General features: G+C 32.9%; 1 protein-coding gene across 2 annotated transcripts in view; it reads right to left on the bottom strand.

The window, feature by feature from the left end:
- Nucleotides 1–13205, bottom strand: part of LOC143234027 (acyl-CoA desaturase-like) — a 103768-nt gene that overhangs the window by 11512 nt on the left and 79051 nt on the right. For both annotated transcript variants that reach the window (XM_076471041.1, XM_076471040.1), the window contains exons 2-3: nucleotides 4243–4486; nucleotides 2455–2585 (exon numbers count right to left, since the gene is read on the bottom strand). In XM_076471041.1, the coding sequence (XP_076327156.1) occupies nucleotides 2455–2585; nucleotides 4243–4420 (309 nt within the window). In that variant the 5' untranslated portion in view covers nucleotides 4421–4486. The remainder of the gene's footprint in view (nucleotides 1–2454; nucleotides 2586–4242; nucleotides 4487–13205) is intronic.

Raw genomic sequence — 13205 nt, 5'->3', positions numbered from 1 at the left:
ATATCGCACGTATACGGTTCGGTAATTTAAACTCAGTTACTACTATTTTTTGTATTTTATTAGAATCTAAAATATATTATTATATAGTGATGTAAACATATCCTATGTCACTGGAAATATATTAATGACTCTACGTTTCTTTAATTAGTTATCATTCTAAACTCAAGTGAGTGTTTTGTATTTCATTTTGAGTATGTTTTAATTTAGATTATTGAATGTTTCATCATATTCTACATGGCTTCGAGTGGCTTAAAGATATAGAGGTGAGCTAGTGTTCATTTATGTTCGTAACGTACATTATTTTTTTAGTTTAAATACAAGCTGTAGATGAAACTTTAGCATGTCAGATTAACAATTGCTTTCTGTTTAAATTGCTACCATTAGAAACCTAATATCAATAGCTCTGCTTTATTCTAGTTTAGTGAGCCACTAATTAGTAGTATGTAGTTACAGCATTTATACAGGACACAACTTTTGTTGTTGTTTCCTCTTTAATTTCTTGGGTCAGTGACCACAGGAAAAAAATATAATAAGTCAAGTCCAACTACATTTCAATTAGTACTTACTTACCGAAAGTAATTAAAAAGTGTTTTTTTTACTGAAATAAATATTAACTACTTCAAACATGTAAGTAAGTTATGAAGTCAGTCATCGTTATCGAATAAGGCCATATTCTCCCAAATTTCTCTTATCTGAATAGGCTTAGCATTGCATAATATTTGGTTAATGCCCAAACACACGTATACATCTGTAGAATACTCGATTTATTTGCAACTTAAAACAGTAAGCGAATTGATTGTTTAGACCTAAATATGTAGAGAAATCTAACTGTATCGTAGTTTGTAAGACAATAATCGAAGTAAAGATATGTAATTAAATTTGCATAATAGTTAATGATTCTGCAACAGAAGCGTTGTTATTGCTTTGATCGGTTGTTCCAATACATCTTTCATCAGAATAAATCAATGTTGTTAATGAAAACAAAAATACGTCTGTCAGTAGGATGAATGGGACGGCTACAGTTGGTAACAAGTCGAGTGAAAAAGCATTTGGTTTGGTTTGGTTTGAATTTCGCGCAAAGCTACACGAGGGCTATCTGCGCTAGCCGTCCCTAATTTTGTAGTGTGAGACCAGAGGGAAGGCAGCTAGTCATCACTACCCACCATCAATACTTGGGATACTATTTTATCAACGAATAATGGGATTGACCGTCACATTATAACTCCCCCCCCCCCACAGCTGAAGGGGCGAGTATGTTTGGTGTGACAAGGATTCGGACCCAAGACCCTCAGATAACGAGTCGACTGCCTTAACCACCTGGCCATACTGGGCCGTTAAAAAATTTGTAAAGATTTGTAAACTAAAACAAGTATGAGACTGAATTCTAAACGATTTAATTATAATTATACTACGACGGGTGCTGAAAGCTTTCATATAATAGTCGAAAACCTATTGAAAAACGCCTGTAAAAGAAAGCACGGTTACAGCTGTTCTATAGACGCAAATTGAAAAGAGTGATTGGAAGTAAAGGATGTAATATACGGAAACCGAATCATCAGCTATTTTAACAAAGTTCTGAAATGCATCATGCTTTATTAAGGCAGTTGAAATCTTAATTTAAATTCAAATGTATTTCAACAAGTAAACTGTTGGTGTCATGAAAATAACAAGTAAAATATTATGATAATCAGTTCCTAAGGCTATATAACGAATAAACTCCGTAAAGAATGTGAAAAAAACCTAACTGATCTCACTCATTATAACTCGCCCTTTCAGCCATGTAAGACGTTATAATGTTACGGTCATTTCCACACCATTCGTTAGTAAAAGAGTATCCCAAGAGTTGACAGTGGGTAGTGATGACTAGCTGGCTTTACCCTAGGCTTAAACTGCTAAATTAGGGACGGCTAGAGCAGATAACTCTCGTGTAGCTCTGCACGAAATTTCAAAAACAAACAAACGTTATAATTGGAAAGGTATCGTACGAAAAAAAATATTAAACACCTACAAGCATTTTATCTCTCAAACTATTTTTCGGGTATGAGTAAAAACTTGAGAAAATGAATACAAATATTTTTATTATATAATAGAAGACAGTTTTAAATGTTTCACTGAAGGACATTGTTTTTCACTGTAATAAAACACATAAATACGTCTTTATGAATAACGTCTTTGAACTAATTAGTTTCTTCATAATTTGGAAAATGGATGCTAGTAAATTAGATATCTCGAAGCATAAAGAATTGCTAGGTATGCTGCCACAAAATCACAAAGCATAACCAGTAGGTTATCCCAAATCCAATGGTAATACACTTGTAATAATAACAATCACCCATTATTCAACCTTTTTTTCCACAAGTTATTGTTGAACGGTTAATTATAGTTTTCTTTGCCACATTGTTGTAAAACAATGATATAATGATATTTTCATAAGTTCAAAATAACAACTATTACCTGGCAAGCTATACAATTGAATATCATGAGGAGGATTCTCAGAAAGAGTTTAGCCTTGTATGACCTGTGACACCAAAGTCTGTGTGCGCCTGCTGTTATACCTAGACCTGAACAGTAACAGCATGTCAGGCCTAAAAAAACAAAGAACAGTAGACACGCTTGAAAGACGGAGCAAGAAACACACAGATCTTGAAAATACACAAGCATGTTTTATGTAATTTCGAAATTACTACAAGAAAATTAATATCGCGAAAATCTCAATATATTATTAATTATTTTCATTTGTATTAACAAAATGATCAATAATTCACTGATGACTTGACTTTAACTATTAATACTTGATGATCCACTCAGTTTTGTAAACTTCGATTAAAGTTATCTTAGACATTTTTAAAGTAAAACCTATACAGCTATTAGGCTTGAACCGAATAATATAGTACTGGTATCGGTTTTTATTAATTAATAATAATAGTCTAGCATCGTGAATTGATACTTAAGTAATTACGTCAAGAATTACTCACAAACATACAAAAAGTTTCAAATAACTTTACAATAAACATATTCATTACGTTAATGTTTTTTTCATAATAAACGTGACAGATATTCGTCGTAAAAAAGGTATTTTAATAAACAAAATATCCTTCTTTGTAATAAACAAGCTAACTCATCCATAAAAGAGCCGCAGCCTTAAGCAGAAGGCGGTGTATATTAACGAAAAAAATTAGTGAAATTGTAACAAGCACGACTTAATGCATTTAAGAATATTGTTGTTTTTAGTACAGAACTACAGAATGAGTTATCTGAGCTCTGTCCACCGCGAGGAATCAAACCTCGAATTTTAGAGTTATAAGTCCGTAAACGTACCGCTAAGCGACTAGAACTCCTTCCAGATATAAAATAAAGATGTTATTCTAAGATCAAAAAGGAATATTAAAATTCGACAAAAATATATTTATTCAGCAGAGTCTTGAGTGGACCTTTGTCAGGTGCAACTGAAAACTAGGCTTACTGAATTTATACGCGTTGCCAAAAAGGCTACAATTTTTTTTTTATTTGCAATCTTAATCATTCTTTTTCATCTTATAATACGAAAAATAAAACTTGCTTCCATTCGCAGGCGAAGAAGTGTTATACTTTGTAATGCTATTATCATACAGTCATTGGCACAATGGAGCAAGGGCATTACCATCAGAAAACAAAACTAATAAAACGTAAATTAGTTATTCATAGACAGGGGCCACCATACTATGTTTTTACTATTGCCTCATACATCTTTAATGCTGACATCGTAGCGATGCATGTATCAAATGTGTAATCCTAAAAACATAGCTAAGCTAACGTTACCATAGAAGAACCATATGGAAAACTGGATAAAAACTTTTTTTAGTTGCAATAAAACTCTGTATCGATAGTATTTTAGGTAAGTATTAAAGTTTTCATGAATACAATATAAAGTTTATTTAGCTCACGGGTATTATTTTACATTTAAAATCAAGTATAATTTTAATCAGTTTCTTAGCTTATTACACTAACAAATATATATATATAGTACACATTTCTACTGAACATCGTTAAACCTGATTGTTAAATAAGTTCAAAATTATATCTAATTAATAAAATAAAAATATATTTGTTTTATTGCTATAGTTCTCATAGTGAACAAAATGTAATAACTAGAAATTTACTTCTTGCGCGTGGAAGTTCATTCAGAACACGTTCCTTTCTAATAAAATTTTCACTATGTTTATAAATCATTGTTGGTTAACATATTATTAAAGATTCACTTACCAAACACCCAAACTTGCCATTTCGCTCTAAAGAGTAGAATAAACCCGACTAATGCTGCCGCATGTAGCAGAGTAAACATCCATACATTAGTCCATACGATGTCCAGCTGGTGAGGCCTTTCTTGTCTCTCAGGAATGTCTCGTGTATCTGACAGATGGTTGACTGATTTTGGAGCCATACTTTTCAAAACGAATTATCTCTACAACTGAGGTACTGAGTTAGGTAGTGCTAGATGTTCATGTCACTGAAATATATATATATATATAAATACTCAAGTACAAAGTTTCAAGGATGTCATAGTCCAAGGATATTATTTGGTCTGCCCAATCAAGTAAAAAGATATACACGTATATAAAAAAAAAAGAATTTTCTTTGTTTATTAGAAAGATTTTTGAAATAAATCTACCATTATTTTTGTTCATATACATGAAGAAAGTATTTCTAACAGTATAAAAATTCCACTGCCATCAACGTTTTGACATAGACTTTCGACAGAATGGTTCAATCTTCACATAACCTTAGTAAGTTAGAAATCAAAACTTAATAAATTAATAAAGCAAAGTGCAAATGGTTTTATAAAATATTATTGTTAATAACACTTAGCTAGAGAATAAGTGACAATAAACTGCCTGATTTAACACCACTTTCGAATAACCTTCAAATTTTTATAGACTCATGTGCTAAAAATTAAAACGTTATTTTTGAACAGAAAGAAATAATAATGATTTAATATATAGTTTTTTTTTTACTTTGTTTATTCTTAGTTTCTGTTTAGCATTGAGTTCAGCTTTGCGTTTGAAGCTTATTTAACAGTCTTTCTTTCGAAAAGGTAAACCAAGGGATTTCTCAATAGCCGTGGCACTTGAAATTCTTTTATGCAGGATTAGAGTAAATTATCCTTTCTAATTTTTTCCTTACTTCCTCTCTTATGGCCTTCCTCATGTCATTCACTGTGTCAAGTTTCGTACTGATTAATTAAAAATGTTGAAACGTATAATGAAGAGACAAACACACACACATTGACGTTTTTTTATATATATTAGATGAGGTTTCAACCCCTCTCACGACCCTCCTCATATCATCGTGCATCACTGTATCAGGTTTGCGCTGATTTGGTAGTTTTTCCAAAACGAGATGGAAGTCATACAACCCAGAGTTCCATACCCACCTTCTGTAGAAAAAAAAATTGATTACAAAGTTTTTCATTGACACGAAAATGTGACGTCACATACAATAAGCTTGATTACGCTGATTCATTATATTTATAGGCCTAATATTATAGGGACTGAAAGGTGGGAACAAACAGACACAAACTTAACTTTATATATTAGATAATACAGTGAGTCAGCAATAGCAAGAATCTTTACCAGTGTATTCTCAAAATGAAATAATTTTAGGCAAGATTAAAATAAAATAATCTATGATACTTTGGGCGAGTAAATGCGTCAATCGAAAGGGTTTCACCTCCTGAGTCCAAAACTGTAATTGAATCTTAAATCAATCAAGAGATGTTATAATTTTGAGCTAGAAGTTTGCATTTGAGTTCTGGAGCCTCGCCATTTCGTTATAGTTCATGTCGTCACATCCGGTCGTGCTTTTTCTAATGAATGTGCATCTTGACAATGGCCCCTACAGTTTATTTTCCATTGCTTAAATCTCTGCTGTAAGTATATGATGTTTATAGCACACTTACCCCTCCTGCATGCTTTCCATAAGCAATATAGTGTACGAGGACTACAGATTTCCAGAGCCTGTTTCAATATCTCAATTGTCTAAAAAGTCACAGCTTCAGGAGCAACTTCTTTGGTATTTGTGTCTGTGTGATAGCATAAACATCATTTCATTTTTAAGCTGCTTGAGGTATGCAAAAGTTGAACAAGAATGTTTTATTAGAAACTATTTTACATGTGACTTGAGTAATTTTTGAGACGAAAATGTTTCTTAATGATGTTATATATTGTTACCTGGGACACTTGCACGGATTTTTTTCCGTTGCACATTGTGTTCATGAACTTTCACCTGTTGCAAGACACTGTATTTTGCTTATAACTGCTAGGGTACGAATCATTGTAAGTCTTTTCTGAATAGTCCTGGTGTCCAAAGCTCATCCATATTCCTTCATTTTCGAATTTCATTAAGTACCAAGGATATCTTTAAAACTCCAAATATTGAATCTAAATACATATTTATTATCACAGTAGACGAATATTTTGATTCTGGAAAAGCTTTTATCCACTATTCTAAAATGCTGTAAATTATCACTGTTATTGCACTATCGGTGAAACATCAAACATTGTCAAACTGTAATTTTAATACATTCCGTTCCACCACAACTCCATGTACGCTGTGGCTGGTACATGATTTACTAATTTGTATATATCAAAATCAGTTGAATATAATGTACTCAGTTCTCAGTCAAAATAATGATTTTATGAGTCAATGTACCATGCTTACATAAATAGTACTCAAGTAATAAATCCCTATATTATTCTGTTATTTAGCATTTCACAGCACAATAAACAATGGTGTACAAATCTCTGTCACCCTGTTCGATATAAAATTCCGATACCTAATAAATGTTTTGTGACGTTTGAAAGCTTGAAGCGTTCTGATTGGCAGAAAAATAGTTTGTTTTGTTTTGTTTTCATTTTAGTTCCATCCTGATATTAAAACAGAAACTAGATGTAGTTAAACTGTTTGGTTTTATTTTTTAGCTCAGGTTCTCGCGCTTTAAAACTTTAATGGCAGATGCAATTTTTTATAGATTTTATTAGGCAACTGATAAATGGTTGATTGTAAACGAAATATTTCCTAAATGTTGAATTCTAGCAGCAGCATTTTAGTTAACGTATTAGGGAATATATTCGTTAAACTTCCTCTTTAGTTGTTTATAATACTTGTGTTCAAAAAAGGGTTAATTAATTAAACCGTGGGTTAATTAATTAAAATGTTATTTCCAATATCGTTATCTTTCGAGTAACCTACGTCTGTGCTATATTAGATTTTTTTCATTTATGAACAAACCCTTCTGTAAATTTTTGTCAGACACTTATTTCGTTATGAGAGGAGCACGACATCTAGTGTCATAGTCACTAAACGAAGAGTAATCTCATTTCAGTTGGTGTTCATTTTGCAGTAAAATGTATCATAGATATAATCAATGTATTTCATTAAGCTTAGTGTCATATATATATATATATATAGAGAGAGAGAGAGAGAATCTTTACAGTTGAAGATTACTTTCAACTGAAATGTAGAAAAGTAAGAAATCGCACGTGGTATGTGTTTATTTATATAATCATTATCCTCCGTTTTTTTACAAGATATAAAAAGCATTATAAATCACTAATTTAAAAACTTATGTAAGAATGTCATACTTTTCTGAACCTCTCAAATCCCTTTAAGATATTCACTCCAAAAAATGAAAACCAGTTAACTACACCTACGTACTATAAAAATCCGTATCTTCCCTCTTTCTAGATTGATTTGCAGTCCAGTAGGTACTTCGATTTGATTTCCAAAGGTACTCGTATTGATTGCGGAGATTTCCACGTTAGCATACCAACTACATACCAGAGGCAAAGGTATACAGCAGGGCAACGTGGAATATTGTACTATCAGAGTGCAATTTAAATACATATGGAATACTGATTGGTGAATTCGTATTGTTAATGACGATTTTCATGATGCTTTATCTGAAGTAAACTTATATACACAGGAATTACTGGTTGGCTCATGAAATCCTATTAGTATTAGAAACGAACTTCAAGATGAATGGAGCATTCTTTAAAAAAAACAACTGACGAAATAATAGTAATTACGGAACTAGTTCACGTGGTTAGCAGTAGCCTAGATTGCACAGGGTTAATTATATTATATATTCATATTCAGTCTTGATAAAAAATAAATCGAACATTTGAAAACAATAGTTTTTTCCTCAAATTGGTATAAGTCAATTTTACATATAAATGACAAGTGTTAAGAAGATATATACAAAAGTGACATAAATATAAAAAAGCACATTAAACTTATTGAGATCAAAGGTTAGAGATTTGCAAACTTCAAAAGGTTTCCTTGCACCATAATCAAAAATAGAAACATAAAATCCGTGTTACTCTGTGTATATATATATATATACACACACAAGAAAATCCTTCACTGTTCATCTGCAGGTAGTTTTAAATATGTATCATCTTTTTTAGTCTTTGACAATCGTTACTTCTCTACCTTCACTTTGACGGCTGACAAGTTACGCTTGTAACGATGCCGGGCATGACCTATTTCTCAGTGTTCCAAATTATGCACTTCCGAGTCTGTTGTTCGCTTTCTCTTAGCGGGAAAACCCAAAACAAATCCCACTGTGTTATGTGAGTAAATTTTAAGGTGACGTTCATGTAATGAAATAGGACAATGGTCGGTAAGGATTGGTGGTGGATGTCAGGGGCGTAGATCCTGGGGGAAGGGGGATGGAGGGTATACATCCCCCTTCATTTTAGGTGGGGGTATGGTGCATACAATCATCCCCCCTACAGTTTGGTCTGCTGAATTGTTTTATTGCATCACAGGCCTACAAATTGTATGTTTGTTCTTGTGCTTCTCGTGTTCTTACCAATCGAATTACATAATTAGGCTTAGATGTAGGCTTTTACAGTAGCCGAAATGTACATCTTTAACATAGGCGTGCTTTTAAGCTTTTCGATCTAAACGATAGTTCATAAGTAGCAGTCAGTAGGCATAAGTATACATGCAAGTATCATGGCAACAAGATTACTCTGTGACTGCATGTTTACAGCTTTCAGGTTCACGTAATCAGAGATTACCAATTTACAAATTGAACAGTCCACATAAGTGGTTGCAAAAATCATCCTCCCCATCGGGTGTAAAAAAATCTACGCCCCTGGTGGGTGCTATTGACTAGTTATATTCTCTCAAGGATATTAGTTCAAAACTAATGATGCTACCATATATAGATCTTGCTTGATATCAAACATTCTATTCCATTACAGTTCACCCAACATGGCCAGGTGGTTAAGGCACTCGACTCGTGATTTGAGGGTCGCGGGTTCTAATCCCCATCACACAAAACATGCTCACTCTTTCAGCCCTGGGAGCATTAAAACGTCACGGCCAATCCAACTATTTGATGGTAAAAACGTAGCCCAAGAGTTTGCGGTGGGTGGTAATGACTAGCAGCCTTCTGTCTAGTCTTAAACTGCAAAATTAGCCCACGTGTAGCTTTGCGCGAAATTCAAACCAAACCATTACAGTTTATACTCGCCACACGAAGGGCATCTCAGCCCCAAACATTGTGATTTTTTTCGTGATATACTTTTTTTTCAGTTTTTATTTTCGATTTCACCTGACTGTGATTCAATCAATCAGCAGGATCGGTAGACGTTGTCAAAACAATCAAAGCTGTGAATTCATAAAGTTTTAAATTTCATCCCGAGAAAAGTTATAGCATTATTTCCAGCTAAAGAACTTGTTATGTGCAGTATGGAAAATATTTGTGGGAACAGTGAATACAGTAGTTATAAAATGCAAATATTATTGGACTGTTTCTTCTGCATTGAACTTGGATACAGTTATACATGATAACCTACACTCTAATTGGCTCTCATCCAACCAATCAAACAATGCCACATCGGCATAATGTCAATAAAAGATATGGTAATCACATAATTTCCAGAAGTAATGCAGTGGATCTCAGAAGAGATATCACTTAACAAACATGTAGAAGTCAAAGATTTGACTGATGAGATATTTTTCATACAATCAAAATTTATTGATTGAGTTAGAATTGTATGAAAATGATGAATAGCGTAGAATAAACTAGTACAGTAATAAAAGTTTCCGTGGATGAAAATCCGAATTCTTCAAAAGTGGTGATAAAGTAACACGGGTTATGCTCTATAGGCTATACGTGACAGTTAAATAGAAATCTAATTATACGTACAGGTGTGAATATTACCGTCAGAACAGTACGATGGAAGTTATCACTAAGTGGTTTCAGTGAAAGTGAAGTTGCTCACATCTCACTGCTTTGGAAAGGCGGAAAGAGGCATCAGGCTTCAGTGAATAGAATAATCAAACTATAATCAATTTCAATTCATATTCTTTCAGAACAGTCATCTGTATTTTACTCGATGTCAGTGTACGACATCTAGAGTAATTCATTTTGTTTTGAGGTATTACCACTAAAGAAAAATTCATATATTTTTAGTTTAGTCAGCAACTTGCTTTAAACGTAATATTGTTATCCTTCACACATGAACGACAGAAAATTATTACATGTTGATATTTTAATGTTTATTAGTATCTGGTAGAACAGCAGTAAGCCTACGGAATCACAACGCTGAAATCCTTGGTAGACACAGCAGGTACCCGAATATGGCTTTCATATTAAAAAACAAAAACAAATACAAGTACACTTAATATGTCAATATTTTAGTAGTTTTTAACGTCTTATAATATTTATGAAATTTTTAGTCCTATTTTACTCACCATCTTGTAAGTAAGTGTCTGAATAATACAGCATTGCGTTTAACTTGTTATTCAATATTACACAGCGAACAAAATTTTTAATGATTATATTGCAGGTTTATATTATGTTCATCAAAAATAAAATTAAAAATAAGATCTGTGCCATAATATTATTCACACGCCTAAATTAATTTAAGTTATTGTTTGATGAGTTAAAAAGAATTTTAAAATTACATCAATATTCAATACACATCACCATTATAAATAAAGCCACGTCAGGCTATCTACTTTGCCCACCAAGTGGAATCGAACCCCTTATTTTAGTGTTGTAAATCAGAAGACTTTCTGCTGTCCCAGCAGAGGGCAACCATTATAAGAGACCTAACTGTAATATTTTGAATTTATGACCCAAGCTCAGCTGATAAGCCTTGAATCGGTGAAACTGCAGCTCACAGCAAAGGGTGCGGCCAATCAAAGAATACATTAGACTTCTACGTCGCATATTACATTTTACGTTTGGTAAAAAGAAAATAAATCTGTGAAGTAACCACTAATTCTTAATATTTTATCTCAATATTTTATTTTTTTTATAATTATCATGTCTTGATATTTTGTTTTATAAAGCATGAGAACTCACTAAATGTAAAAATTATTTCAAATGACTGGAAAAAAAGTAAATGTTTTTTTTATTTTACAGAATTTTACGCTTACTTCGTAATTATTTGGTACTGCATGGCCAGGTGGTTAAGGTACTCGACTCGTAATCCGAGTATCACTGGTTCGAATCCCCGTCACACCAAACATGCTTGCCTTTTCAGCCGTGGGGACGTTATAATGTGACGGTCAGTCCCATTATTCGTTGGTAAAATAGTAGCCCAAGATATGGCAGTAAGTGGTGATGACTAACTAACCGCCTTTTCTTTAATCTTACACTGCAAAATTAGGGACGGCTAGTGCAGCTAGCCTTCGTGCAACTTTGCGCGAAATTCAAACCAAACCAGTCGTAATCATTTTACGTTTAATATGGCTTTCTTGCAATAATAAAGGTTTACATCCATTTATGTGTATGTTGCATAGGTTCATCTTACAAAAGGAAGCGTTATGAAAGTTCTTTATATCACATAATTCCTTCATTACATGGTCATATTGTGCGATTCATTATCACCCAACCAACATTGTGGTACCTGGATAGGACGCTGGAATCACAGTCTGCAGGTTATGGGTCCTAATTTCATCATCGAATAGTACACCCTTTCAACCATTAAAGCGTTATAATGTGACAATTAGTCCTACAGTTCGTTTAAAGTACCCCAATTGTTGACGATGGATGTTGTTGGCTAACTTTCTTCCCTCTAATCTATTACTTCTAAATTAGGGTCTGCCATAGCCGATATCCCTCGAATAGTTTACGCAAAATTCAGTGAACGAAAACGTATTATTTTAATAATTTTTTTCTTTCCTAACCGATAAGATATTTTATGCGTTTCTTTCTGTGTGTATTTAACACAGATACTCAAAAGATTGATTAATTGTTTGTTTGTCGTTGTTGTTTTTACACTTGCTTTAAATGAAAACTAACGCGTTATAATCCGTCATTAAGGTAAATACATTTTTGATACACTTACCTATTAGTAAGGGACATTTTAATGGTCAACGTGTGTGGCTGCTGACAGGAATATTCGAAAAATGGTGTCAGCATGAGAAGCAATTAAATAATTTATATAAATGGCAGAATTTTACACACAGAAAAGAACTTGTTATTATGTTCACCATAACCCACACTCCACTTGCTTTTAAGGACATATTGTCTGATAAAAGACCATATCAATCAGTCATTGTGTCCTCCCAATTCTGAGAAGCGTCGACTGCAGTTCTCCATTGTTTTCTGTTCTTCAACTTTCATTTTCCTCACTTTCAATCTATTTTCTAATGTCATCGAGCCTTTGTCTGCCTCTCGATCTTCTTCCTGTAATTTTACCTATCAGAATTTCTTTCTACCTTCCTTCAGATGTAATTACCTGCCAAAGGTAACGAATCTTCTGTTGTTATTTTTTACATAAATCCAGCAATTGTTTTGTTTTGCCATCTCACGTTCCAGTACTTCACTATTATTATTTTTTCTTTTTGTGTGGCTGATTTTCATCATTCGTCTATAACACAGCATTTCAAATACTTACAACCAACGCCTTGCTTCAGCAAACAGAATCTATGTTTTAAGCCCTTGGAGTAATATTGACCATACGTTATATTTTTATTGTATCTTCTTTAATTCCAGTTCAAGCAATCCTCTAAGCAATTACTTGATATTAAATACTGCTATTTTACCATTCCTATTATTTACTTTATTTCTTTTCACGCTTACCATCACTACTAATATATGTTATTAAAAAAAAGTAAACTTCTCTTCACAACACTTTACTTTCTACTTTATATTATAAACGCTTCCTCAGATTAAGATAGTAAAATTAGTGTCGTTCTAT

Source organism: Tachypleus tridentatus, chromosome 12 (genome assembly GCF_004210375.1).
Source record: "Tachypleus tridentatus isolate NWPU-2018 chromosome 12, ASM421037v1, whole genome shotgun sequence".
Classification (NCBI taxonomy): domain Eukaryota; kingdom Metazoa; phylum Arthropoda; class Merostomata; order Xiphosura; family Limulidae; genus Tachypleus; species Tachypleus tridentatus.
The sequence above is the reverse complement of the archived record's forward strand: the minus strand, read 5'-3'. Positions and strand labels throughout refer to the sequence as shown.